Raw genomic sequence first — 23,418 nt, 5'->3', positions numbered from 1 at the left:
CCCAAACAAAACAATGGAATCAAACCATAGATAGAAACTGATGCCATCCTAACAAGCGTGAGACAGTACCCCCCCAAGAAAGATTAAAAAATAAAAGGACCAAAAATGTCCCTTTCCCCCAGTTGCCTGCCTGATCATCAGGCTTTAAAGTTTCCTAACCGTGTTTTTCTATTTTCTTTTGGGGGGTGTGTGTTTCAGACTGTACAAAATGTTAAGAGTGGTAGTAGCCTAACTTCAATGGACTTTTCGTTCTTATTATGTACAGTAAAATATTAATAACAAAATGAAATCTGACCAACCTCCCTACCTCCCCTCCCTATTGCTGATACTTACTTCTAGTTCTGGTGCTGTAACTGAGCCTCCTAGCCGTCCCGCCCTCGCTCCAGCCGTTCGCTCTTCCATAGTCCTCATCGTCGTCGTCATCATCATCATCTCCTTCATTGTACGTCACCGTTTTTCTATTAGATCTTGACCCTTTCCTTGGCGTTGGCCGTGTTGTCGGCCGTTTTCTTTTGACGCTTGAAGAGTACACCGTATAGTCGATCGTGTCTTCCCTCATCGCGTTCTTGAACTCCTGTCACCAAGGAAGAAGCACGGAAATGATACCGCACGCAACACACTGCTATATATGACCTGTGAAGAGGATAATATTTAAGTCTCACAAAAGTCTGTGCACTCATTCGTTACCTGATATCTGTGAACCAAGTCTTGATACGTTGATGGAAGGTCAGTACGGGTTTCACTGATGTCAAAGGAGACGTTCTGCCTGGAGAGAGCATCTCCAGCCTTCAAGGGTTCCGTTGGAGAGAACGCCTGTTTTTCATCAACTCAACGTGAAAGAATCGTAAATTACACTCTTCTGATATTCAAGGGAAAACAGTAAACCCACCCCCTGGTTTTTAATCGTTGAAAGAACAAAACCAAATACCTGGCATCGGGCATCATCCAGACTATACGTGACTTTCAGGTATCTCTTGAGCTTCAAAAGGAGTTGCACTGCTGTAGCTGCCAGACAATCAACCTGAAAATAAACAACAATAAGTCTGAAATACATCGAGAGTTCATATCATTTGGGCAAATTTTAACTGTAAATTCCCATAGACAGTTACCTGAATTTTCTGCAGGTCATCGTTGGATAATTCACTAGGATCTGCAGAACTCATCACATGCACCTTGCTTTCCTCGTTTGATGTCTGACATGAACTGAACTGACCAGTGGGATCTTGGTAGACTGCTCCGTTGAGATCGATTGACGTTGGATATCCAAAGGAAGGCTGCCATTGCACTTGTTCTTCCTGGATTCCTGCATTCAAATCCATCACATTTATATGGACGGGAATGGTCTGAAATGGACCACATTCTTGGTGGAAGGTCCCATTCCCTTTTGGTGTCTTTGCTGAATCTTTACGCAGCAAAGCTTTCAAATTCTCCTCGATTGCACCACCCCTGATTTGTACTACTCGGTTTATGGAATATATAAGATAAAGAGGCTCATCAGGCGTTGTGAATGGAAGGAGGGCAAGGGTTTCAGTGCAATACCTATGGAAAGAAAGCAGGGAGTGGATTAGTGTTTTACACTGTAGAAAGAATGGGAGTGGGAGTCGTATAGTGCGACACAGGAATACTCACATCAAGAAGGGTACTACTGTGTCACTCCAGGTTGGATTGTCAAACTTGCGGACAATTGAAGACATAAACTTGTTTCGAGAAACCCGGTTTCCTCGAATCAGCTTGTAGATCCGAGACACTCCAAGTCTGGCTTGCGTTAGAGAATTACTATTATCAGACTTCCCATTCATGTCTGTGGAACAACCCTTATGCTGTGGATTTTGGTTAGCTCCCTGAGGGACATGGCTCATGGATCGCATGAAGATGAATGACATCTGAAGTCCGTCGCCCAAACGGCTTTCAAAGAAAGCAGGATACCTGTCGTAAAATTTAATGCTAGTCAGCTCACGAAATTATTTTGCAACAAGAAATGCAAATTCAATTCATGAAGAATACTTCTCATTCATATTCATCAGTAAATGATGTGCCAGTTTCTGGTTTGCTTCCAGAGGATCTGTCTCCAAGGCAATCAGGTACGGAACACAGGTAATAGGATGAACAAGACCCTGCCGTAGAACAACTTCCACAATCTGCACAACATCCATAGTTTCCATCAGTTTCATGTAGGACAGCAGAAACTGAAGCAAAGACTTTACGAATGGAATAACAAACCTTGAGCGCAGTCTGACGAACTTGATCGTCAAAGTCCAAGCATCTCCCCAATATTTTATCCCAATACAACTGCACAATGCCTCCACAAATGTTCGTATCACCTGCACCGGCAGCCACGGGAACAGCCTGACCACCTTGCTCGGTGTGTTTAACTGTGCTGTCATTGGCTTTATCCGATCCCAATTGATTTTCTGCGTCGAGAAGATACTCGTACATGTTCTGCAACCCTTGCATCTGGGGAATGAACATAGTAAAAGAATTAAACACACATCACCTGAGAACAAAAAAAATACATCTATAATTTAACAAGAAGAAGCCCATTGATGGCAGTACCTTCAGACGAACATTTGCCTCCGACAATAATGAAGACTCTATTATCTTTCCAATGTCTTCGTCTAACATATACTCAGGTCTAGCAATAAGAAAGTAACCCAACGCCTGCAACAAATTAATGGTTAGCATATGTGACGCAATCACTGTCCAGCGCGTTGCAATATAAAAAATTAATCACAAGAGGTCAAGACTGAAGGAGTATACCTGCATGGATCTGACTCTCAAACCAAAATCCTCCGTACGGAGATATATTTTGAACAGCTTGAGACAGTTGGCAGCATCAAAGGTCTTCCCACCAGAAAGATTCATTAACGTGTTCCCATGCCTGATAAGCAAGCCAAGACAGAAAAGCGACCGCCCAGCCAGCTAAAAAAGTAGACAGAAATATCCCCTCATTAAGTTTCCAATTAATCCAGGTCCCAATGAACACGCAACATGTTAACTAGTTTTGTCAAGACCAACAAAAAACACCGACTCAAACGAGACCAATATGAATATGACCACTACTGAGCAACAACAAATACAGTACCAATATACCATGTCATTCATATAGTAGGCTCGAAGCTAGAGGGAAAATGGGATTTAAGTAACTCATTACCAGTAAAACACTTACAGTCCTACACAAGGATAAGGAACTTACACCATATTGCGCCTAAAACAGGAATCCTAACAGACGCATATCCTGGAATTAATTCCTCCGGGTTTTTTTTATATTATCCATCAATCTAAACACTTAATCACTTGTACGAGCAAATACACCCTCGTATACATAAAGACAAGCACCATACCTACACGGCATATTGACCCTGAGAACGGTGCAAGTACAAAATCATACACGATAACTGAGATTAAAGATAAATTGTACCCCAAACATGAAAGGATTTGCATCCAATAGATTATATTTTGCACAAAATGCTTTTTTCAAGCAAACTACCTGTGGATTTATAGGCCCTTGGATCTCCAGCCGTTTGAAGAACAAGTGAAGAAGATGCTCGACTACACTTGCACCTTTTCTCGCCACTTTGCTCACAGAACAAAGACACCTAGGATTTTGAAGGGTCGAACCCACCAAATAAAGAGAAGAAACACTCAATCATAAAAAATAAAATAGAGATAGTGAATAACATGGGATGAAAAGGGAAAAAGCTATTCAACATGATGGTTACGAGGACAGAAGTCATTCATCTCGTAGAAAAAATGTGGCAGAATCTAGGAAGAATAAAATTGAGTAACAAAGAGGTTACCTAATGCAAGCATGAACAACACTCAGAAAAGAATGTCGAACGATCATATGTTTTAGATCTTGCTCCAATTCATCTATAACACTCGAAGGTAACTTGCGTATCAAGGGTAGGACAGAATTGACAATAAAAATAATACTCTCCAGTAATTGTGCACCTATCCTGCTATCAACCTGAAATAGAATCAGGAGGCACAATGGATAAGCAACACTTTCAGCAGATGAGTTCTAAACCTTTAGCAGGGTATGTCAGAACTAAATAATGCAAAGACGTGAGATGTCATAGTTCAATTCCTCTCAATCTCATCAACACTATCTTTTGCAGAAATCAATTCTAAGAATGATATGCAAGTTTCTTCCTGTTGGATCATTCTTTTACGCAAGAAAACAAGAATCTTAACCGAGTTAGCCATACATAACCTGAGTCTTGAGATATGGCTGCAGGGTGATAACAAACTTAGCAGAGTCTGACGCCGGAGTGCACAATCCAGGATCCACCAGGCAAAAAGAATGCAAAACAAGTACATAAGGAAATACTTGAACCTCTCCTTCCTCACGGCTCACTTCTTCGACCTAAGAACAGAGAAAGATATTTAAAATGATTTCCAAAGCAGCTGGCAATAAACAGAGATGTATATAGAGAGCACCTGTAATATCTTCTCCAGTAAGCACTGGCACATCAACTCACAGCGCCTCCGTACTGATGCAAGAGCAACAGGGTTGATCCCAGCAGCCTTAGCTGATTGTGGGAAAAAATCAAGAGCCAGGTTACGTTTGATGACAACTACAAGAGGTTGGTAACTCGGAATCCTCTTCAACAACCCAACCATTTGCTCAGTTTTCTTTGCCACTTCCAATGGAATAGAGCTACCATCTCCAGCAAACTGAGTCTGGTGCCCCGGAGGTTCCTCAAACCAAAATTCATAAAACGTCTTGCACACAAGATCCTACAAATGAATAGAGAGAAGACGAGTACAGCAGAAATTAAAAAGAAACTAACAACCTTGACACTGTAATATAGACCGTCTTTAACATAGTATAGCACTAAGACTTAGTGATAATATATATATTTATTAAAAAAACAGACTGTAAAATGTAGAGAATCGATCAGATTACTTGGATGCTAGATTCATCATCACTGACACGAGATAAAATCTCAGCACAAGCACTTGTAAATTCAGAGAAGTTGGGATTTGAAGTACACATGTCACGTATTATCTTGATAGCTCTTTTCCTAACACTCACACCAGTATCCTTCATCCTCTCAGCAACCTTCTCAAAGTACTGCAGGAAATCAATTCTTGAGGTCAGCAAGGAAACAGATAAAATTGAGAATGATATCATAATAACAATGGAGGAAATTCAATTCAATTTACCTTTAAACCAACATCAGGATGTGATGCAATATGTCTACCCACAAGTTCCAATGCTGCCTCTCTCACTGATATTGCTGAGTCGCAAAACCTTCCCTCAACAGCGACCTGAACACGCTTATCACAGAGTACCTCTGGATCAGCTTCAACAATTATACTAACCTGTTATAATCAACCCAAAAAAATGTGAACAATATCAGAATAGAACCAAAAAATTCAAGTTACACTTGAAACAAGAATCTAATAATCTGGTAAAGAACTTTGCTCACTAACCGCACGTAAAGCTTTAGCCCTAATTACAGGAGAGTTCTCCCTCAAACTCGCCTGAAACAAATGATCCAGTTAGAACCCAGATGAAAACCCCCTAAAAACAATCTATAAAAACAATTTCACCAACCAGGAGCAAGTGAAGTATCTTATCAAATCCTCTGGAAAAAGAACTATTTTGTCCGAGAGCTAAACTAATCTTCTTAACAGCTTCTCTTGTCAACAACGACATTGTTACTCCAGAGTTACGGACTATTGACTTTGCTTTCAATCTAGCAATGTAGAACTTGTATTTCTGCTGAGATTTTGGGTCATCTTTATACCACAGGCAAAGATAAAACCTGCACAACAGAAACTTCATATCACACCAACCTAAATGCAAAATGTGCATGAATAAAAGTAGTCAAGAAACTGACCAGCAAATAAAAGTATGCACATCATCGGCAGATCCAGCATCTTGAAGGTAATTTAAGAGCATCTGTTGCACTATTTCTGTCTTCGTATTCATATCGAGAGCTTCAGGTTCTCCTTGATGATTTGTGTCCAATTTACTGTTACTTGTGGTTTCTGACTTGCAGTAGGATTGCAATACTAGAAGTTGCCTCTTGCATATGCAAAACGGACACTGCCAATTTTGACTTGGAATTTCTAGGTCCTTTAACCCCATACAATCAGCATGATACAGTCTTCTACAAATTTGGCAAATCAATAAGTTCCCTTCCCTTTCGCCTGAACAAATAGAGCAGTCTTTAGAGCGAACGTGGTCAGCTCTATTTTCACTGTTTGATTCTTCCAATATCCAGAATTTGTCTTTATTGCAGAGAACAGCATCACGCTTCAATCTCGCAGCAATTGTACCTAGCAAGTCAATGGCCATTGAACGAGCAGATACATCTTTTGATTTCAACCCTGCATTCTGTAGCAGTAAGACACACAGAACCTGAAAGCGATGATCTGTTAAGAGTGGGAAGACCTTAAAATATTAAGAACAACAATGGAAGTGTCAGGGATTTTACCTCCAGTATTGGAGATGCGGATGGATACTCGGGAAGATTAAGTGTCGTCAATAGATCTGTAACAAGATTCTCGATTACCACTTTTACCTCAGAAGCATCATGAGACTTCACACTAGCGAGTCGCTGGAGTATACGTGTCCAGAAAAGGCAACATGTCTCTGTGGCAGCTTCATGACATTTTGTGAGATAACCAGCATCCACTGCAATATCCAGCACGGGATTTCCACTGGATGCTTGTCTCAGGGTTTCAGGAAGGTTTGTGCTGCTATGAACCAACTGAACAAGCAATGCAGTGACCATTTGAATCTGCCTCTGCTCTTCATCAGGAAGGAGATATGTTCTAAGTGCTCGTTTCGAGGAAGGCAATTTCCAGAGCAATTGACATATTTCCTCCACCAAATAAGTTCGATGTTGAGTATATGAATAATATATCTGCACCAAAGGGAAAAAAAAGTGCCTTAAAAACTTATTAAAGAACATCACTGGCAGGAAGCCATTGTTCTTCATAACAAACAGACAGAAACAGAAAAATCTAAAGGTTAAGAAGTAAACGCATAGCCTTACTCCACCAATCAAGCTAATCGCCTTAAGTTGCAGAAGTTGGATATTTTCCACCAAAAATGTTGTAAAACTCGTCCTTAACAGCTGTAAAATGCAACTGTCAGACAACCTCTCCACCAACAACAAATCCTTCAGTAAGCCAAGAATTGTGCAGAGTTTCTGCAGTATAATATTCACTGCTCCAGAGATCCTATCAAATAGATAAAGCATACAAGGAGAAACCAAATCTCAGACTCGGTTAAAAAAGTGTGCATCCTCCAGCAAGGAAAAAGCACAACAATAAGAAAACCTGTTCATTGCTGACTTCTTCACTTTGCCACCTTTAACTGGGCGTCGCTTCTTGTTGGCTGAACCCATATCAGGATCAAGATCATCATCATCATCACCTAGAGATTATACATCATACACATATCAATATGTTATAGCAGGAAGAAGGATGAGGATTTAATCACACCACACTAGACCATGTCACAGGGCACAATCTTATGCAGTTATAACCACGGTAACAATTCATTTCCTGATCCGAGGAGAATATGACATGTGTCAGAACATAATATGTGCAGCAAATCAAGGAGCAATCAGATAAACAACCTTCCAATACCACATTATCGGCTGGTTTACTTGCAGCACGATATGAAGGATCATAAGCTGACATAATAATCATCATCTGATGCCTAGAAAACTCCAGAATTCTTTCAATAATCTGATCGGAAGGAAAAAACATAAGAGGAATCTATTAGTAAAACTCAGAAAAGTGGAAACATTAGACACAGAAGAAGCACACACATTAGAAAACTTCAAGAAGACCACCACTTTAGAACTATGGAAACACTCGTCCCAGAGGTTACGAACTAGCAAATACCTCCTCTTTGTAAAGTTGTTTCGGCATGTGATTGTTGGCCATCACTGCAAGCGATGCATGGATTGACTCAAGGGCACCAAGAACCAACGAGACAGTCTCTGAATCCGACTGAAATGTTTTAGAGGGACAAAATGTCAGCTAAAGGATAGCTATTTTGTCACTCTAAAAGCATTAAACATGCTAATATATCATACCACGATAAAATGATCGAATTCTAAATGTAATACAGAATTGTCTTTTAAACTTTTCAAGTCAAAATATAAAATTTCCTTCAAAGATCAAACTGTAAAAGTTTATATGGAGAGCAAGACCACATGATAAATATGCCGTGCATGATATGCAACATGGAAATTTTGCACGGATCCATAATGCCCAAAAAGGAGAAAAAAGAGACAGAATCACTTTTAAAAAAAGACAAAGTTGTTCACTCACATGCTCACTATCAATGGACAAGCCTTCGGCTCTATGTATCTGATGATCAAGAGCCCGCAACAATCTGGACAGAGTGTCAACAGGAACCATATGCAGAAGCATCTTTGAGCGTATCAATGTCAGTTCATTTACAAGAAGACGAACATCATCCACAGGCACTAATAACCACTCCGTTTCATCCCTATCATCATCAGGGGATTCAGCTTTTCCACAGAAGACCTCCAACATCTCACAAAAGCTCTGTACGATGTTCTCTATACAAATATGAGAAACTATAATTATTTAGAGAGTCAAGGAACCTAAACACAAAAAATAAAAATGAAAATGGGAACAAAAGACAAACAAACCTTGAAGCACGGAGGGATCCGGTTGAACTGAAGACGGATCATCTTTACTTTTCTTCCTGCCCTTTGGCTTCCTGGAAGCAGGAGATTCCTGCAATTTCATTCAGTTATCTCCAAAAAATGAAGAAGCCATTATACAGAGGTAGCTTGCAAGAACAGGCAAGTACTTTAGGAGGAAATAGCTCAGGCCGAGAGTTTTGAGGAACGAAATTATCTCTCTGCAGTTCACTTTTCAAACGTTCAGGCGGGAAGCTCTGATCTACAACATAATCTGTTCGTAATTCATTTGCCGAAGGTTCAGATCGAAAGCTTTGAGCAGCGATGGGATCTGTCTGTGACCGAACTTTGACACGAACACATGGCTCAACAGGCTTCTTTGGAGGCACCTCGCTGTTAAACCCTGGATCTCCGGTTGGACCTGCAAAACTTGAAAACAGTAATAAATAATTAGCACAAACATATTGAATTTATTATATACCATCGCCAGATAAATTTCTGAGCATGCAAAATGAAAATCTGTTACATCATAGAACACATAAACAAGAAGGAGAGAGACTCAGTCCCGCACGTTTCGAGCCAAAAAGATGAAAACATACCACCACAATCAAGTATTAACAACACTGGGGAAAAAGGACAGTTTGATATAATGTCAGAAGTAAGCAGGCAGAGGCCGACTTGAGACAGGATTGCAGTTCAATAATATAAGTCAGAAGCAATCGCATAATAAATTAACAAGAACAAAACTTCTAAAGGTTCACTTAGTTTGTCATAACCAGAATAATTCCCTCAATCTTAGACACTCAGGCCCATGTCACAATTTCTAGTCCATACGTGGGACTCTGACAAGCAGAACTAAAAACAAGAATCCAGTATTACTTTAAAAAAACATTGATTTACAGAAAGGTATAATGATTTCTCTCAAAATCTTTGAATTTCCCAGTTGTGCTTTAACAAAGTAAACAAAGAGAATTCTTCATTTACCGAGGGTAACATACTCAAATGCATCACGATTGCACTGCAGAACTCGGTCATACAATTCACAAGGCTCCACGGAATTACAAGCCAGCGCCTTAGCCTCATGTCTAAGATTCCTGCAAATCAAACCAGGAAGAAAAAGTCTGACACCCTCTACAGCCATGGTCGGAACCTTAGAAAGCACTGCCCCTAGAAACAACATATACACCCATAATATAGAACATGTCCGTTAAATCAATTAGGCTGTATTTGCACAACAATTACCCTACTAAATTTCCAAGGGAGATAAGCACAATCATAAAACTCCAAAGGACTATATTGGATAAGTATTTTAACCAGCTTAGACAATAAGTAAACAGCTGATTACTCCAGTAAGACTCCCAGAAACCCGAAGGCATAAACTCGTTTGCATTTTGGTACTTTACGGAAACATTGATAAAATATGCAATATCCAGCTCAAAATACGATACAAGCTTGACTACGACATTTCCTGAAATAGCTAGTTAAGGTAGATACCTAAACTCGCAAAAGAACGACGATGCAGCTACATATACACTTCACGACCACGATACCACCGCATTTCACCATTTCAATAGAGTAACAGAACTTCAACTGGTTCACTGTCTGACTTACGGAGTCCAAAGACGAAGAGAACACAGGAGATTACTTACAAGTACGAGACGTCAGTTTCTCGTAGCAGATTGGCGATTCGACCGGACTGCGAGAGAATCTCGGAGCGATTCAAGGACCCGTAGCCACTACCTTCGCCGAGCTCATCTAACAGCCGGAACTCATCCGGATCTGCCGCGCCGCAGAATATGGGCAGTGATGGCAACGGCAAGTGAGAAGCGACCTCCGACTGCACCGTATTGGACAAGCCGATGCCATAGTGAGTCAAACTCGAACTCGGACTCCAACTCGAACTGCTTGGACCGCTCATTGGTGGACCAAAATTAGGGTTCGCGAATATCAAATTTCGAAAGAATCTAAAAATTAACGGTAAAATTCGGAGAAATTCGAGGCTCGTATAATAACCAGGGAGAGAATTGAGCCCTAGGTAGAGATTAGGGAAGAACACAAAGGAAACAATAAAATACAAGGGATATGCAAATGGCGGGGAAAGACGGACATTTTCCCCTGGGATTTTCTCGATTTATATGTGGGTTAAAAATATCTCCAATTATGTAATCGGGCCTTGTAAGTTACCGAAACACCCTCAAATGTTCGGTTATATATACAAACCCTTGTCAGTGTAAATGGGAGGGTATTTTCGGGTAATATCAGGACGGGATTTCTTTATATGGTCTTCCTACCCGATAAATTTTTAAATTTGGATTATGTTCTTAAATTTTCACCACATCATTTACAAATGATATTTTTTTTAATGGATTTAGAAATATGTTTATGAACAGAAAATATAATAATAAAATTGAATAATGAACATGTTAAATCAACATTCTTCTTAACATCCATTGCCTTTTTTAAATAATATATATATATATATATCAAATAATTGATAAATTTCAATTCCCCCGGGAACTGAAGAGGCTTCTTAAGCAAGCTTACACAAACTGCATACAATATATATGCATATTTATTTATTCATGGTAATTTCTGTTTAAGTGGGTGGAGGCAGTCCTAATCAATTAACCGATCAGTCACATTCGTGTAATTCATAATATAACATGTTACTTTTAAATTATAATAACCACGTGTTTAAAGATAAAAATATTATACATCAGAAAAATTCTCATCTCAATTGGAAAATGATAAATTTATTCTACACGAAATTGTGGATTCGATTCTTTCTAATGTCAGAATTTATCCTTAAATCAATTAGATTTAGGTGATTCACATGTTCCGTATGATTTGTCGACTATTGTGGGAACCGAAAGATTTACTCTGCGAGATGTCGTTTGGTCTCGCGGGTCCGAAAGGCTCTGAGATGGATTTCCAACCGTTAAAAAAAATGTTACAAAACACATCCATTGGTTATTTATAAAACACAAATTAAGATTCTCATATTGATAGATGTTTATGGTAATTTACTCTCAGTTACCATGTTTGATTTCAAATGAGCATATTTTCATATATATATTAGGACGCTTAATTATAAACGGACACTTTTAAATTTTGCACATTTAGACTAAGCATATTTTTTGGATATGTTTTTTACCTTATGTAGAAAACAAACTGCATAAAAAAATTATTTCAAAAAATAAAATATCACCGATACATCTAGAAGAGTGACATATAATTTCTTAAAATGCATGCAGACATTTATCAGCGTGTTATTTAATGTTATAAGCCAAATTGTTAATTACAGATAAACACCTTGTACAAATTAGGAATTTCTTAAGCAAAGGACATTAAAACATAAAAAGAAAGCTCAAAAGAATATTTGCATTTTCCTTTTCGGAAATTTAAAAAAATTAATTACCCTTAATGTTGTGTTAATCCATACCCTGAATTCGTGTATAAATATGGGTTAGCAATTTCAACATTTCTCCATCCCTTAGTTTGGATAACATATTACGCGCGTTATATATATTTTTGTTTTGTTTTTCTAATGGCTCGTTGGATCGCAACGGTGCTAGTGGCATTGGCCACATTGGCCGCCGTGACAATGGGACACCGCCTCATAAAAGCCGCCTCCGTCAGTAACGGCTGGGGAAGCGACGCCCGCGCCACCTTCTACGGCGGTCCTCAAGGCCAAGAAACTTTCCGTACGTAATATTTAATCCATCTGTACGTACGCCATGCATTCCATGCATATGTATATATATATATTACCCATGCATGATTATATTGTCTCCGGAGGTTTATATCTATCTAATCTACAAGAATCAAAGACATTTGTTTGGATTAACGTGATTAGAAAAACCGCGCCACCTTCTACGGCGGTCCTCAAGGCCAAGAAACTTTCCGTACGTAATATTTAATCCATCTGTACGTACGCCATGCATTCCATGCATATGTATATATATATATTACCCATGCATGATTATATTGTCTCCGGAGGTTTATATCTATCTAATCTACAAGAATCAAAGACATTTGTTTGGATTAACGTGATTAGAAAAAAAAAACACGATTAAGATTGGCAAAATTTATAATATTCCTTTTACCAAAAAAATTTATAATATTCCATTGTTTTTTTTTTTTGGGAATTTATAAAATTCCACTATAACGCATATATTTTTTTTGGAATTTCGAATTCATATTCACTATCATCGATTTTTGAAGAGGGAGCATGCGGGTATGGCCCCGAGCAAGGGTACGGCCTGGCAACGGCGGCTCTGAGCACGGCTCTGTTCAACAACGGAGCGACATGCGGTGCATGTTTCGAGATAATGTGCATCAACGACCCGCAGTGGTGCATACGTGGCGCAGGCTCCATCACCATCACGGCCACCAATTGGTGCCCACCGAACTACCAGAAGAAGACAGATATATGGTGCAATCCTCCGCAGAAACACTTCGACCTCTCCATGCCTATGTTCCTCAAGATCGCTCAGTACAAGGCCGGTGTTGTCCCTGTCAAGTTTCGCCGCGTCCCCTGCCAGAGACGGGTATATATATATATATACACATAAACACATATATATATATATATAATCCCTGTTGTTTATGGATCTTTTTTCTTGATGGGTGTGTTTTCTTACAAGACAGGGAGGTGTTAAGTTCCAGTTCGGTGGGAACCCGTACTTTCTGATGGTCCTAGTGTTCAACGTCGGTGGAGCGGGGGATGTTACGGAAATGCAGGTGAAGGGGACGAGGACGAACTGGATCCAGATGAAAAGGAACTGGGGAATGAATTGGCAGACCGGCACTGTCCTGACCGGACAGGCACTCTCGTTCAGGGTCAAGACGAGCGATGGCAAGTTCTTGGAGATGGATAATGTTGCTCCCTGGAACTGGGGATTTGGACAGACTTTTGCCGCTCAGTCCAATTTTTAGAACTTATACATTCGCCATGACAAGAATGTTTCCGTATTTGCAGTTTTTATGATTTTGTTGAATAATTCGATCAAGAGAGGGCATTGGGAACTCGAAACAAATCTCAAAGGGGGTTTGTTTATCATGTCTATAAATACTATGTGATGTTGGAATTTCTTTTGGATCTTGAGTTTTCGTACATGTTATCTTGAAAATGCTGTATGGTTTTTGATGATAGCAACAATATATACTACCATTCAAATATACGGTAGGTGACGTAATTATAATTTTATATTAAATATGGTGTAAAATCAGATTTTGTTTTTTTAATATAGTTTCCTTTCGAATTTGGTATTTCTAAATTTCTAATTATTGTTTCTTCCTTTTACGGTAGCCCGTTACTTTTTTAAGTAGTATCATGACCTTGTGAGTGAATAAATGGCATTTAAGAGATAAAGAGGAATCTCAAGCAAATACAGGGAGAGTTCATGCAATATATGTTAATTAAAGCCTTAAACCACAAGATTCCTTTTTATTGGCGGCTGCTTATATTCCCTTATTTCCGTTTGTGAACAAAATAATATATATATATATATATGTATGTATATATATATATATGCAGATATTAAGAATTTATGGCAAAGTAAGACCAGTAACATATATGGTCATCAAGTACATTCCTTGATCCATGCAACAAAGTTGTTGAGATTTTCACGAGACTTGCCACCTTCTCCAAAACTTTTCATGGCAATCTCCTTAACCTCCATCGCCCTTTTCTTGTACATTCCATTTCCCATAACTTCATCGACCTTCTTCTTCACTTCCGACCTCGAAACCATGCCTCTCTCGAAGGCTAAACCGGTCTTCCACTCGTCGCAGATGTACGTCATGTTTATGAACTGGTCGGCGAAGACGGGCCGACACAAGAACGGGACGCCGTTTGCGGTTCCTTCCATGGTCGAGTTCCATCCGCAATGGCTCACGAAACATCCGATCGCTCGGTGGCCCAGGACCTCTCTTTGTGGGGCCCATCTCACTACCTTGGCTCGTGTCACGGCGAGTTCCTCGGTTTGGTCGCAGCCGGTTACCCACAAGACCGGCCTGTTCAGATCACCCATATAAAATGAATTCCAGCTTATTACGATTTCGACACTGTTTTTGCAAGTTATACAGATGTATCCCGGTTAATGAAACCGAACCGAGGATCCCGGTTAAGAATTATGAAAAAAAAAAGAGAGTCGGTACGAACCTGTGGGTGAGCTCGAGGCCCATGGCTAACTCTACCAACTGAGACCGGCCCATAAGCCCAAAACTCCCGAAAGCCACATAAATAACCGAACCGGGTTCCTCCCGGTCCAACCAATCCAAACACTCTCGGTCCTCTGCCCAGAAACTCCCTGCTGACGTGGCGTCCTCTTCAACCGAATGGGTTGAACTAATGGGCCCAATGGGCTTAATATGCGGGCCCATACCAAACGCAGCAGACTCGAGCTCGTACACGGAGTTGCACAACAACCAATCAGCCAAGACGAGAGATTTGGAGTTGCGAAGGAGAAGCTGAAAGATGTTACTCTGAGAGTGTTTGTTCTTCAGACAAACCCACACGAACTTCGACGTCTCCATCTCCGGCATGCCCGGACTTAGCCTTATTCTCTTGTCTACCTTCGGATTTCCTTCAAAAAAAAAAAAAGGAAAAATCACATATTCATAATTTTAAAAAATTGTATAATGTAAAACATATGGTAGATTTTTTTTTTTTTTTTTTTTGGTTATTGTAATTACCATCAAGGTCGATGACCCCATCTTCGACCAGTTTCTGAATGCTGAGCCCCAAAACCATAGACGCAGCCGCAGCTGGGCAAAACGCGGCGCGTTTTATTCCAAACTTGGCCGCAACTTCCAAGGCCCATCCAATGCTCTGATCAGCCAAAACGCAGCTGATGGAATCGCTGCCGCGTTTTGACCCAACCGTAACCATCTTCTCGATCAGTTCCTCAACTTTCGCGGGCATCAGACGCAGAACTGATTCGGACAACTTCCCCGGGATGTTCCTGTCTTCCGGGGAATCTTCGAGACCGTCGGGAATCGAAACGAGCCTGATCCGATCTCCGAGGGAATAACGGTTCTCGTTCATGGAGTCGATGATACGAGCGTTGTTGTGCTCTGTGTTGATGAATGTGATTTGGATGCCATGTTTTGCAAGGTACTGTGATAAGATCATTAATGGAAGAACATGGCCTTGTTCCGGGTAAGGTATGACTACCACATGAGGCCTCCTCATTTTTTTTTTTGTTCTTTGGGCTATGAATTTTTTTATTTCTGGTTTAGAGGATTTTATAGGAGCTCTTTCTTTTTTTTTCTTTTTTTTTTTCTGAATCGTGATGTATTTTAGGAGTGAAAGGAAAAAGACAAAACGGCATCAAGAGCGAATAGGGCCAATCATCTCTTTCTCTGTTGTCTTTTTGTGTCGGATTCCTTTGGGAATCTTTGCAAGGTATAAACACTTTTGATTCCCATGTGTGTGTGTGGTTTTTTTTCTTTTTTAAAAAAAAAAACAATCCTACAGTAATAGTACAGTGTACAGTGTACACTTCTATTTTTTCATTTAGTGTATATGTATATTTCCAGTGATTTTTTTTATTATATAATTTGGAAGTTTACCAAATCTTTTATCTAACTATATCTTTCAAAAAAATCGGAGAAATTAAGTAAATATCTTTACCAAAATGAAAACTCGAATTTGGATTGAGAAAAAATTTTACCTCATTCTTTACCGATTGACAATCTTAGACTCGAGTAATTTTTTTTAATTATCGTTTGACCATTTGTGTGTATGCATTTTTAATTCATTAAACCAATATAAAATTATTCTTTGTTTAAATTAACGGTTTAAATGATATTTAATGAAAAAAATAAATATACGCCGGTCAATTTATAATAACCATTCGATTAATCTCTATTTACTTCGATAAATACATAATTGGTTTAAATAATATTTTATGAGAAAATAAATGCACTTGCCAATTTATACGAAATTCACGTCCACATTTATTTAATCATTATATTAGCTTAAATTAGTTTAAAAAGTTTTCAGAATTTTTATATTGTAAGATCTTTGTCTAGAAAGCTGAGGTTTATGTTATTTATTAAAAAAATGTCGAATATTGAATATTTCTAATTGGTTAAACAACAAGTGACCAAATCTCTTCGATTTGATTGGCTCCACTCCGGCGGGAATCATAACTGCATTAACTGAAAATAATAAGCAGAAAACAAAATGAAAATGAAAATCTGTAATGTTTTGGAATAAATATGAGAGGAGAAAAAGGAAAGCGCTGGAGCAGCAGCATCACGCGTCTCGGAAGCGCGTGGGATCCGCCAGTTTCGATTTTCCACCTACTTTTTTTTAACCTATATTCCACGTGTGAACGATTCCCAGTTACCTAGAGTGTACTTCCTCCTCCAATCTCCACCGTCCATATTTTTCGTTACACCATCTTGACCGTTTGTTTTCTGAAGTACACCTAATCTCCCTAAACGCAGTACAGAGAATCTTCGCCTCTTACCCGAACCAAACTCCATACCATTTTCCCCCGTTTCTCTCTCTATCCGCCCTTTCACACTGTAGTTTTTCGTCTGCAATATCGGTCCCTTTATCTTCGCCTCTTTGTCCGGTGAATTTTATAATTCAGTAAGCTTGAAATTTTCTCAGTCTACTGTTCAAACGAAGAGGGGAAAAAAAGGAGATCTTTTTATGAATTGGCGCAGCATCTGGGGGAGAAGAAGAGGAGCTCGAAAAAAATAAGGAAAAGGGCAAATCGATTTTTGTTTAGTCTATTCCAGCCTTTTGTGGCAAATTGAGCCGTGGTGAGGTTTGCTATTCCAGTGAAGAAGAACCGTAGACCGTTTTTGGCTTCTCTTCTTCTCAGATCATAAGCTCTCTGCTTCGTTTCGGTAATTCAGAGCTTTTTTTATCAGCTCTCCCTTGCTGGGTATTTGTCAAGTTAGCTTGATGTTCAATGGTTCTGCTTTTAGTTCTGCAATTCCGTCGTTTTCGGATTACTTTCCGAGCGAGCTACTTGGCGGTTGCGTCCGCAGTTCCTCTTGAGTTTTAACACGAACGGCTTGAAAATTTGGGTGTTTAGGGTTTGTAATCTGTGAGTTTTTCCCCGATTCACTGCTTTTGAACTCCACTTTTCAGTAGGTTAGTCGAAATATCGACGATTTTATGTATGCTGTTTCATTCTCAGTCCATGTATGGGAATTCACTTGTGTGGCAACATTTCCAGTGTTAATTAACTTGGGTTTGAAAGTTAAGAGGCTCCCAATTCAATTAGTCTGTAGAGCAATTCGTGTATGGTTCATCTTTTGCACGGTACATTGAGCAATGCTGATCAGAAAAGCCTGTTAAGCCGCTTACAGAGTGAAGTGATTGAAAGTCTTTGTTTGAATATTTTTTGTTCCCACTTGCAGTTGTCTTTTGAAGAGTGAGTCTTGATAGGTCGAGCTGGGCTCTTGTTAGAACCCTTGATAGTATTCTCACTTGCAGTTCCCGTGGAATGTTTCTGCAGTTCTTTCGCATTGTCAGTGACCTGAATTGCCAAATCGAAATCTTGAATATACTAGATAAATTCCAGGTTATTTATATGCTGTTATTACTATTAAAGCAAAAAATTGGTATTTTTTTGGGTTTGGTGAATCATAATATCCTCTTAAATGCTGCTGGAATAATTCTTAAGTTGCTGCTTCTCTGTTGTCAGACAAAGGAACTTTGAATATGCATCGAAATTCTCCAAAGTATTTGAATTATCAATTGATTACCACCATAGATGAAAAGAGAAGTTATTAGTTCAAATAACCATGACATCTAATCCGATGCTTCTGGAGCAATGCACGGGCCACTGTTTCTTGCGATGAATGGTTGGGAGATTATATTCGCATGGCTTTTTTGGAATGGTATTTTCTGATGCTTGTTAGTGGCAGGTTGATGGATCTACTGCCTATGGAAAAGATTTGCTGATGAACTTTGGTGGTTGGGACTTTAATGCCTAGCAACGAAGTTAAAGACGTGTTCTGCAATTTATTTGAGCTGAAAGATTTTTCCCGTGCTGCTGGACCTGTGACACGGGTTGCAGATATTTTTAGAGGGCAAATCATAGATAAAGATATTGCAAATGGTGGTTTCAAACTGAAGAACTTGAATGCACAACAAGTAGGTAACTATTGTTCTTGCCTTTTGCTCGTGAGTTATATCTTGGTGCCTATTGGAAGTAAAATTCACCTGGACTAATGATGCGTAACTGAATCCAGGGGTTGTGTCCTCAAGAAACTTCTATGCGAACCATCCGGCGGTTCGAAATGGTTTCCAGGTTGAACTACGGGATTTCCAGGGAATGCAAAATCAACAGGGCTTATTCTTGGATAGCTTAGATTTTAACCAAAACAATATAATCTCAGGGGTGTCATCTGGTTTTAAGTTTCAGCAAGAAAATGACTCTGTGGGCAGTCCAACCTTGACAACAAATTCAGAAAGGTCTGAGATAACTGAAGCTTCAACCGAATTTTGTCTACAAAGAAGGCAACAAAATAATTTTTCTGTCCAGCAACACCTATTTCCACAGAATAGCCCTATGCAGCAATCTGGTTTTGATGAGATGCAGTTGTTGCAACAGCAAGTGTTGCTCAAGCAATTTCAGGTTCTTCAGAGGCAGCAACAACTTCAGCAGCAGAACCTTTTGAATCCCTTTTCTCCGGCCCATAGGCAAGCTAGTATTGGGCAGTTTCCACCACTGGTTGATGGAATGCCTCTAGACTATACCCCACAAGGATATATGGACTGGCCACAGAGGAGTGCATCCCCTGCTCCACAAGGAACGCTGAACAGAACCTTGTTTTCCATGGGTCTTGGTTCTCAGCAGCTCGATGCTTCTTTATACGGTGCTCCAATTGCTAATGCAAGAGGCAATGTTGGTCCACAGTCACCAATGCAAGCCATGTATCAGGACTCCAGTAATCTAGCAGCTAAGAGCACTGGTCAAATGCAGAAACCTGTAACACATTTGTCGGACTTTAGTAACCCATTCCTGAAAGATCAGTATAATTTTTCTCCCGCCCAGGTTTCGCTACAACCGGGAGCTTCTATGTCGAATTTCGGATTTCAAGGGAAAGGTATGCCAGTGGGCAGTCCTGTCCATGGTTTGAACGATGGGCTTTTATCTGGCGATCTCGTGTTGGGAAATTCTCAGCAAATCAGCAAACCTTCAAGTGCCAGCAGTGAGAGTCAGGGGCAAGTGAGCTGGTCCTCAGTTCAGCAAAAAGGTACAAAACCATCTCAGGGTTTAGTTCCTCTTGACCCATTAGAAGAGAAGATCCTGTTTAATATGGAAGACAGTAGTATATCTGAGATTGCATCTGGAGTCTTTGGGGACAAATATGACAATGTCAATTTCACGAACTCATTCTCTTCCATTCAGAGCGGAAGTTGGAGTGCTCTAATGCAGTCTGCTGTTGCAGAAGCTTCTATCAGCGATACTGGTGTTCAGGAGAAGTTTAGTGGTTTGACGCATCAGAATATGGAACTATTGGCTGATAATAGCATGTCTAAATTTATAGATAGTGATAAGCAACAAACAGGTTGGATGAATGGTAGTTTGCCTGGGTCAGCACTCTTTGCCGTGGAACCTTTGGAGGTGGCTAATTATCCTGATGTAAACTCTAGCTTCACTGGTTTTCAGCTGCTCTCAGATCAGCAGAGAGTGAGTAGCGGTCAGGATGGCGGTACTACTGAATCCACTCAGAGATCTCCAAAGGTAATTGGGCGTTGGGTGGATTGTAATCCTCAACATAAGCTATCTGTGGGAGGAAATCGACAGGTACGACCCAATGTGCACTTTAATGATTCATCTGAGGGTAAGATGCACTCCAGTAAGATTCTTGATCAGGTGGATTCTGGAATAGGAAATCTGGCAGCCAGTGCCGATACTTCCTCTGCAAGTATTGTTGGTGGAATGCCAAACTCCTTTCAGTCGTTGACTTCTTCACTTGATCTTTCTCAAGGTGGGAAATGGGAAAATTTATCCTACCCTCTTGGAAGAACAAGTGTATTTCCCGATCTCATACGACAGAATGATCCAGCTACAATGTCTGCATCTAGTGCTTTGAGTGGAAGAAGCGAGTCTCAGGTTCAAATGGTCAATCTACCTGACAATGCAAGCCAAATGTCTATTCAAGCTGGCTTACCTCGTCAGGATGTTGCTCGGCAATTCAATGTGTGGATGGACTTACCGGCTCGCCAGGATCCTCTAGATGAGCAGGAATCATCCAAAGTTCCTTTGAATACATCAAAATCATCTTCTGTTTTGTTGGGGAATAATGTCTTAAGCTGGCAGAAAGCTCATGGTCTGACTGATACTTACAATGTGTCACAAACAGTTGGTCTGCCTCAAGCTAAGGGACCTTCAGCTGATCATATCTCTGTTTTAACTGCTTCCACCAAAGACTTTCTTCATGTCAACACTGTTGGAGATGCAAAAGTTAGCTCGATGGTGGAAGCGGGGAAAAGTCAAAATATACAAATTCCATCGCAAAACCAACTTTCAGATGTTTGCTCCAGTGGAATGGTTGACCTAGTCCAGAATCAATCCAGTAGCAGTATGGAACATGGCCATTTGTCTTCTGTGAATGATGCAGATGTGCATGCAGAACAAGAACATGATGCTCAGGACACAATGAACCAAAGCATGGATATCATCATATCAAAGAAACGCAAACTTATGGCGCCCCCATGGCATGAAGAAGCCACACATGTGTCCAAGCGGCACCAAACATTGAGGTCATTATCTTCCTTTCCTCTGTTTCTTGTTTTTTCCCCCTTCTCGGTCTATTAACTGCAAGATATCTCCTTCGACTGCAGTGACGCTGGACAAGAATGGGCCCAAGTTACGAATCGGTTGTTTGAGAAGGTTTGTTCTTTTCTTTTTCAGAAAGACTATTTATATAATCCAGCAGTCATTAAAATGTTACTATATATGATTATACTTATATTTCATCCAATTTTCCTTTTTGGTTTTCTTGTAGGGAGAATATGAGATTTGGAAAGTTGAATCTATCCAACGGTTGCCTCAATCAAAGAGAAGGCTGGTACAGACTGTGCAGTTTATGCAACAGCTTTTTTGCCCTGCACCTGCGTTCATTCTCTTGTCAGATGTAGCATCAAGCTATGCTAGTGTGTTATACTTTGTTGCTAGAGCAACATTAGGCGATGCATGCAGCATTACCCACAAGGGACAAGATGCTTTGCCATCATCTTCGATTGAGGTTAATGAGTGAGTATAATACTGGTAAACAAATCGCATTCCATAGCTAGATATGTATATGATGGTCCTTAAATGTCCTTTTTTCCTCCTTGGATTATATAGGTTATTCGAAAAGATCAAAACAAATGAGAGAAGAAGGGACAGGCAGTATGCTGAAGTTGCTAGAGAGTTAACAGAGAAGATAAAGAAGGTGGAAGGTGACTTGGAAAGGTAATGAACTACTTTTCTGCATCTCCTTAGTTACGGGCTGCATTCATCATGTTATCACCGGTTCCTGAAAATTATACTGAAAAGGCAAGAAACATGCTGATAAGTACTCCTAACTTGGTGTAATGGTGCCTTTTTGGGATGTTTTTGTTCTCTTTTCTGTGATGCAGACTGGAAAAAGCAGCTTCAATGGCAGAAATCAAGATCGAAATAGAGGACTTGGAAAGATTTGCTGTCATGAATCGGTTTGCAAGGTTCCACAGCAGGGCACCACCGGCTGGCAACTCTGGGCCCACTATGCCGAAGCCGATACCTCGGAGATACATCACAGCATCACTCTCTCATAGAAACCTACCAGAGGGAGTTCAATGCCTTTCGCTTTGATTTTGTTCCGAGTCGGCTGAACCAGTCGCCTTTGCTTCATGATTGTGTTGGAATTTGGAAATCGGAAATGAAGACCCTATGATGGGGCTCTCCCCCCAAAGAAAGGTTAGGTATTACTTTATATAGGGAATCTATGAAGTAATTGCAAAGTACTAGTCCGATTAGATCTTGTCTGATTCTTCCGTAGCTATGGGAACTGATGTCTCCAGGAGTCGGCTGAACCAGTCGCCTTTGCTTCATGATTGTGTTGGAATTTGGAAATCGGAAATGAAGACCCTATGATGGGGCTCTCCCCCCAAAGAAAGGTTAGGTATTACTTTATATAGGGAATCTATGAAGTAATTGCAAAGTACTAGTCCGATTAGATCTTGTCTGATTCTTCCGTAGCTATGGGAACTGATGTCTCCAGGTTGAAGTAGCACGCCAGTTAATGTCAGTATCGAACTCTGTCCGCTCCGACATGTCAGGATCCGGTCTCGTCTGATTTTGTTGGAGGAAAGTGATGCAAAGTCAGATGTGGTGCCCAGCCGTTAAAACATGCACTATTATCTAACATACATAAATATATATATATATATATATATATATATATATACACACATGGTTTCATCATCCGTATAAAATCTGTCATTTGATTTTTTTGTCATTGGCTTTTTTTTCATTGAGATGAGGGGGAAAAATAACAGAAGATTAATTTCAATAGATGATTATGGTCTGATTTTAAGAGTTTCATTTTTGGTAAATCAGTTGTATTCGGAAAATGTGATTTATAAAAAAATTGACAAGTATATAGTTTTAATTAATTGGTTTTAGACAAAAAAAATGATTTATTTAATTTACTTTATAATAATCACGGGTATAATGTTAAACTATATAATTTATTGATATATTTAATTCAATCAAATTTATAAAATATAACACTAATTCTGTGGTAGGAAAAAATGTGTGAT

The 23,418-nt window shown here is 39.8% G+C and overlaps 4 protein-coding genes across 11 annotated transcripts; 2 read left to right on the top strand and 2 right to left on the bottom strand.

Annotated features, from left to right (window-relative positions):
• Positions 1–4: 4 nt before the first annotated feature.
• Positions 5–10,742, bottom strand: LOC104821002 (nipped-B-like protein B). Of its 3 annotated transcripts, none has more exons than XM_010551708.1 (28): positions 10,295–10,742; positions 9,630–9,739; positions 8,816–9,066; positions 8,652–8,739; positions 8,305–8,558; positions 7,873–7,980; positions 7,602–7,713; positions 7,300–7,396; positions 7,014–7,200; positions 6,450–6,881; positions 5,850–6,373; positions 5,564–5,774; positions 5,440–5,490; positions 5,170–5,328; positions 4,910–5,077; positions 4,441–4,740; positions 4,214–4,366; positions 3,798–3,967; positions 3,488–3,596; positions 2,758–2,919; positions 2,554–2,658; positions 2,221–2,454; positions 2,005–2,138; positions 1,630–1,926; positions 1,110–1,539; positions 929–1,021; positions 688–813; positions 5–574 (listed from the first exon to the last, which is right to left on the bottom strand). In XM_010551708.1, the coding sequence occupies exons 1-28, from the start codon at positions 10,561–10,563 to the stop codon at positions 317–319; spliced, it is 5,592 nt and encodes a 1,863-aa protein (XP_010550010.1). In that variant the 5' UTR covers positions 10,564–10,742; the 3' UTR covers positions 5–316. The 3 variants fall into 3 exon arrangements, with proteins under 3 accessions (XP_010550010.1, XP_010550011.1, XP_010550012.1); XM_010551709.1 differs by having other exon boundaries at positions 8,816–9,074; positions 9,644–9,739; XM_010551710.1 differs by having other exon boundaries at positions 9,644–9,739; positions 10,295–10,382.
• Positions 10,743–12,152: 1,410 nt separating this feature from the next.
• Positions 12,153–13,739, top strand: LOC104821001 (expansin-A23-like). 2 transcript variants are annotated; one of them, XM_010551706.1, is made up of 3 exons: positions 12,153–12,349; positions 12,870–13,195; positions 13,296–13,739. In XM_010551706.1, the coding sequence occupies exons 1-3, from the start codon at positions 12,193–12,195 to the stop codon at positions 13,581–13,583; spliced, it is 771 nt and encodes a 256-aa protein (XP_010550008.1). In that variant the 5' UTR covers positions 12,153–12,192; the 3' UTR covers positions 13,584–13,739. The 2 variants fall into 2 exon arrangements, with proteins under 2 accessions (XP_010550008.1, XP_010550009.1); XM_010551707.1 differs by lacking the exon at positions 12,153–12,349 and adding an exon at positions 12,513–12,550.
• A 339-nt stretch (positions 13,740–14,078) lies between these two features.
• LOC104821000 (UDP-glycosyltransferase 83A1) lies at positions 14,079–16,329 on the bottom strand. Its single transcript, XM_010551705.2, has 4 exons — positions 16,325–16,329; positions 15,345–15,856; positions 14,812–15,235; positions 14,079–14,663 (listed from the first exon to the last, which is right to left on the bottom strand). Exons 1-4 carry the CDS (start codon positions 16,327–16,329, stop codon positions 14,231–14,233), a joined length of 1,374 nt encoding a protein of 457 aa, XP_010550007.2. The 3' UTR covers positions 14,079–14,230.
• Positions 16,330–17,170: 841 nt separating this feature from the next.
• On the top strand, positions 17,171–23,246 carry LOC104820999. 5 transcript variants are annotated; one of them, XR_002024501.1, is made up of 9 exons: positions 17,171–17,516; positions 18,546–18,778; positions 18,873–21,393; positions 21,475–21,523; positions 21,639–21,886; positions 21,980–22,087; positions 22,255–22,477; positions 22,678–22,773; positions 22,856–23,246. XR_002024501.1 is itself a non-coding variant. In XM_019203382.1 (8 exons), exons 2-7 carry the CDS (start codon positions 18,607–18,609, stop codon positions 22,466–22,468), a joined length of 3,312 nt encoding a protein of 1,103 aa, XP_019058927.1. In that variant the 5' UTR covers positions 17,171–17,516; positions 18,546–18,606; the 3' UTR covers positions 22,469–22,490; positions 22,691–22,770. The 5 variants fall into 5 exon arrangements, 1 of the variants encoding a protein (XP_019058927.1); XR_002024500.1 differs by having other exon boundaries at positions 22,878–23,245; XR_773010.2 differs by lacking the exon at positions 22,678–22,773 and having other exon boundaries at positions 22,255–22,573; positions 22,878–23,245.
• Positions 23,247–23,418: the final 172 nt, after the last annotated feature.

This window comes from Tarenaya hassleriana, unplaced genomic scaffold (genome assembly GCF_000463585.1).
Source record: "Tarenaya hassleriana unplaced genomic scaffold, ASM46358v1 Cleome32, whole genome shotgun sequence".
NCBI classification, from domain to species: Eukaryota; Viridiplantae; Streptophyta; class Magnoliopsida; order Brassicales; family Cleomaceae; genus Tarenaya; species Tarenaya hassleriana.
This window is presented reverse-complemented; position numbering and strand designations above follow the sequence as displayed.

Excerpts from the sequence above, each read along its gene's own strand:
- LOC104821000 (XM_010551705.2), bottom strand. Across the intron at positions 15,236-15,344 it reads TGGGGTCATCGACCTTGATG|GAAATCCGAAGGTAGACAAG; the intron begins GTAATTACAATA and ends TTTTTTTTGAAG. Across the intron at positions 14,664-14,811 it reads GGCCTCGAGCTCACCCACAG|GCCGGTCTTGTGGGTAACCG; the intron begins GTTCGTACCGAC and ends TGATCTGAACAG.
- LOC104821001 (XM_010551706.1), top strand. The coding sequence starts at position 12,193 with ATGGCTCGTTGGATCGCAACGGTGCTAGTGGCATTGGCCACATTGGCC. Across the intron at positions 12,350-12,869 it reads TCAAGGCCAAGAAACTTTCC|AGGGAGCATGCGGGTATGGC; the intron begins GTACGTAATATT and ends CGATTTTTGAAG. Across the intron at positions 13,196-13,295 it reads GCGTCCCCTGCCAGAGACGG|GGAGGTGTTAAGTTCCAGTT; the intron begins GTATATATATAT and ends CTTACAAGACAG.
- LOC104820999 (XM_019203382.1), top strand. The coding sequence starts at position 18,607 with ATGCCTAGCAACGAAGTTAAAGACGTGTTCTGCAATTTATTTGAGCTG. Across the intron at positions 18,779-18,872 it reads CTTGAATGCACAACAAGTAG|GGGTTGTGTCCTCAAGAAAC; the intron begins GTAACTATTGTT and ends AACTGAATCCAG. Across the intron at positions 22,088-22,254 it reads GTGGAAGGTGACTTGGAAAG|ACTGGAAAAAGCAGCTTCAA; the intron begins GTAATGAACTAC and ends TCTGTGATGCAG.
- LOC104821002 (XM_010551708.1), bottom strand. The coding sequence starts at position 10,563 with ATGAGCGGTCCAAGCAGTTCGAGTTGGAGTCCGAGTTCGAGTTTGACT. Across the intron at positions 5,491-5,563 it reads AGATACTTCACTTGCTCCTG|GCGAGTTTGAGGGAGAACTC; the intron begins GTTGGTGAAATT and ends CATTTGTTTCAG. Across the intron at positions 5,078-5,169 it reads ATCCTGATGTTGGTTTAAAG|TACTTTGAGAAGGTTGCTGA; the intron begins GTAAATTGAATT and ends GATTTCCTGCAG.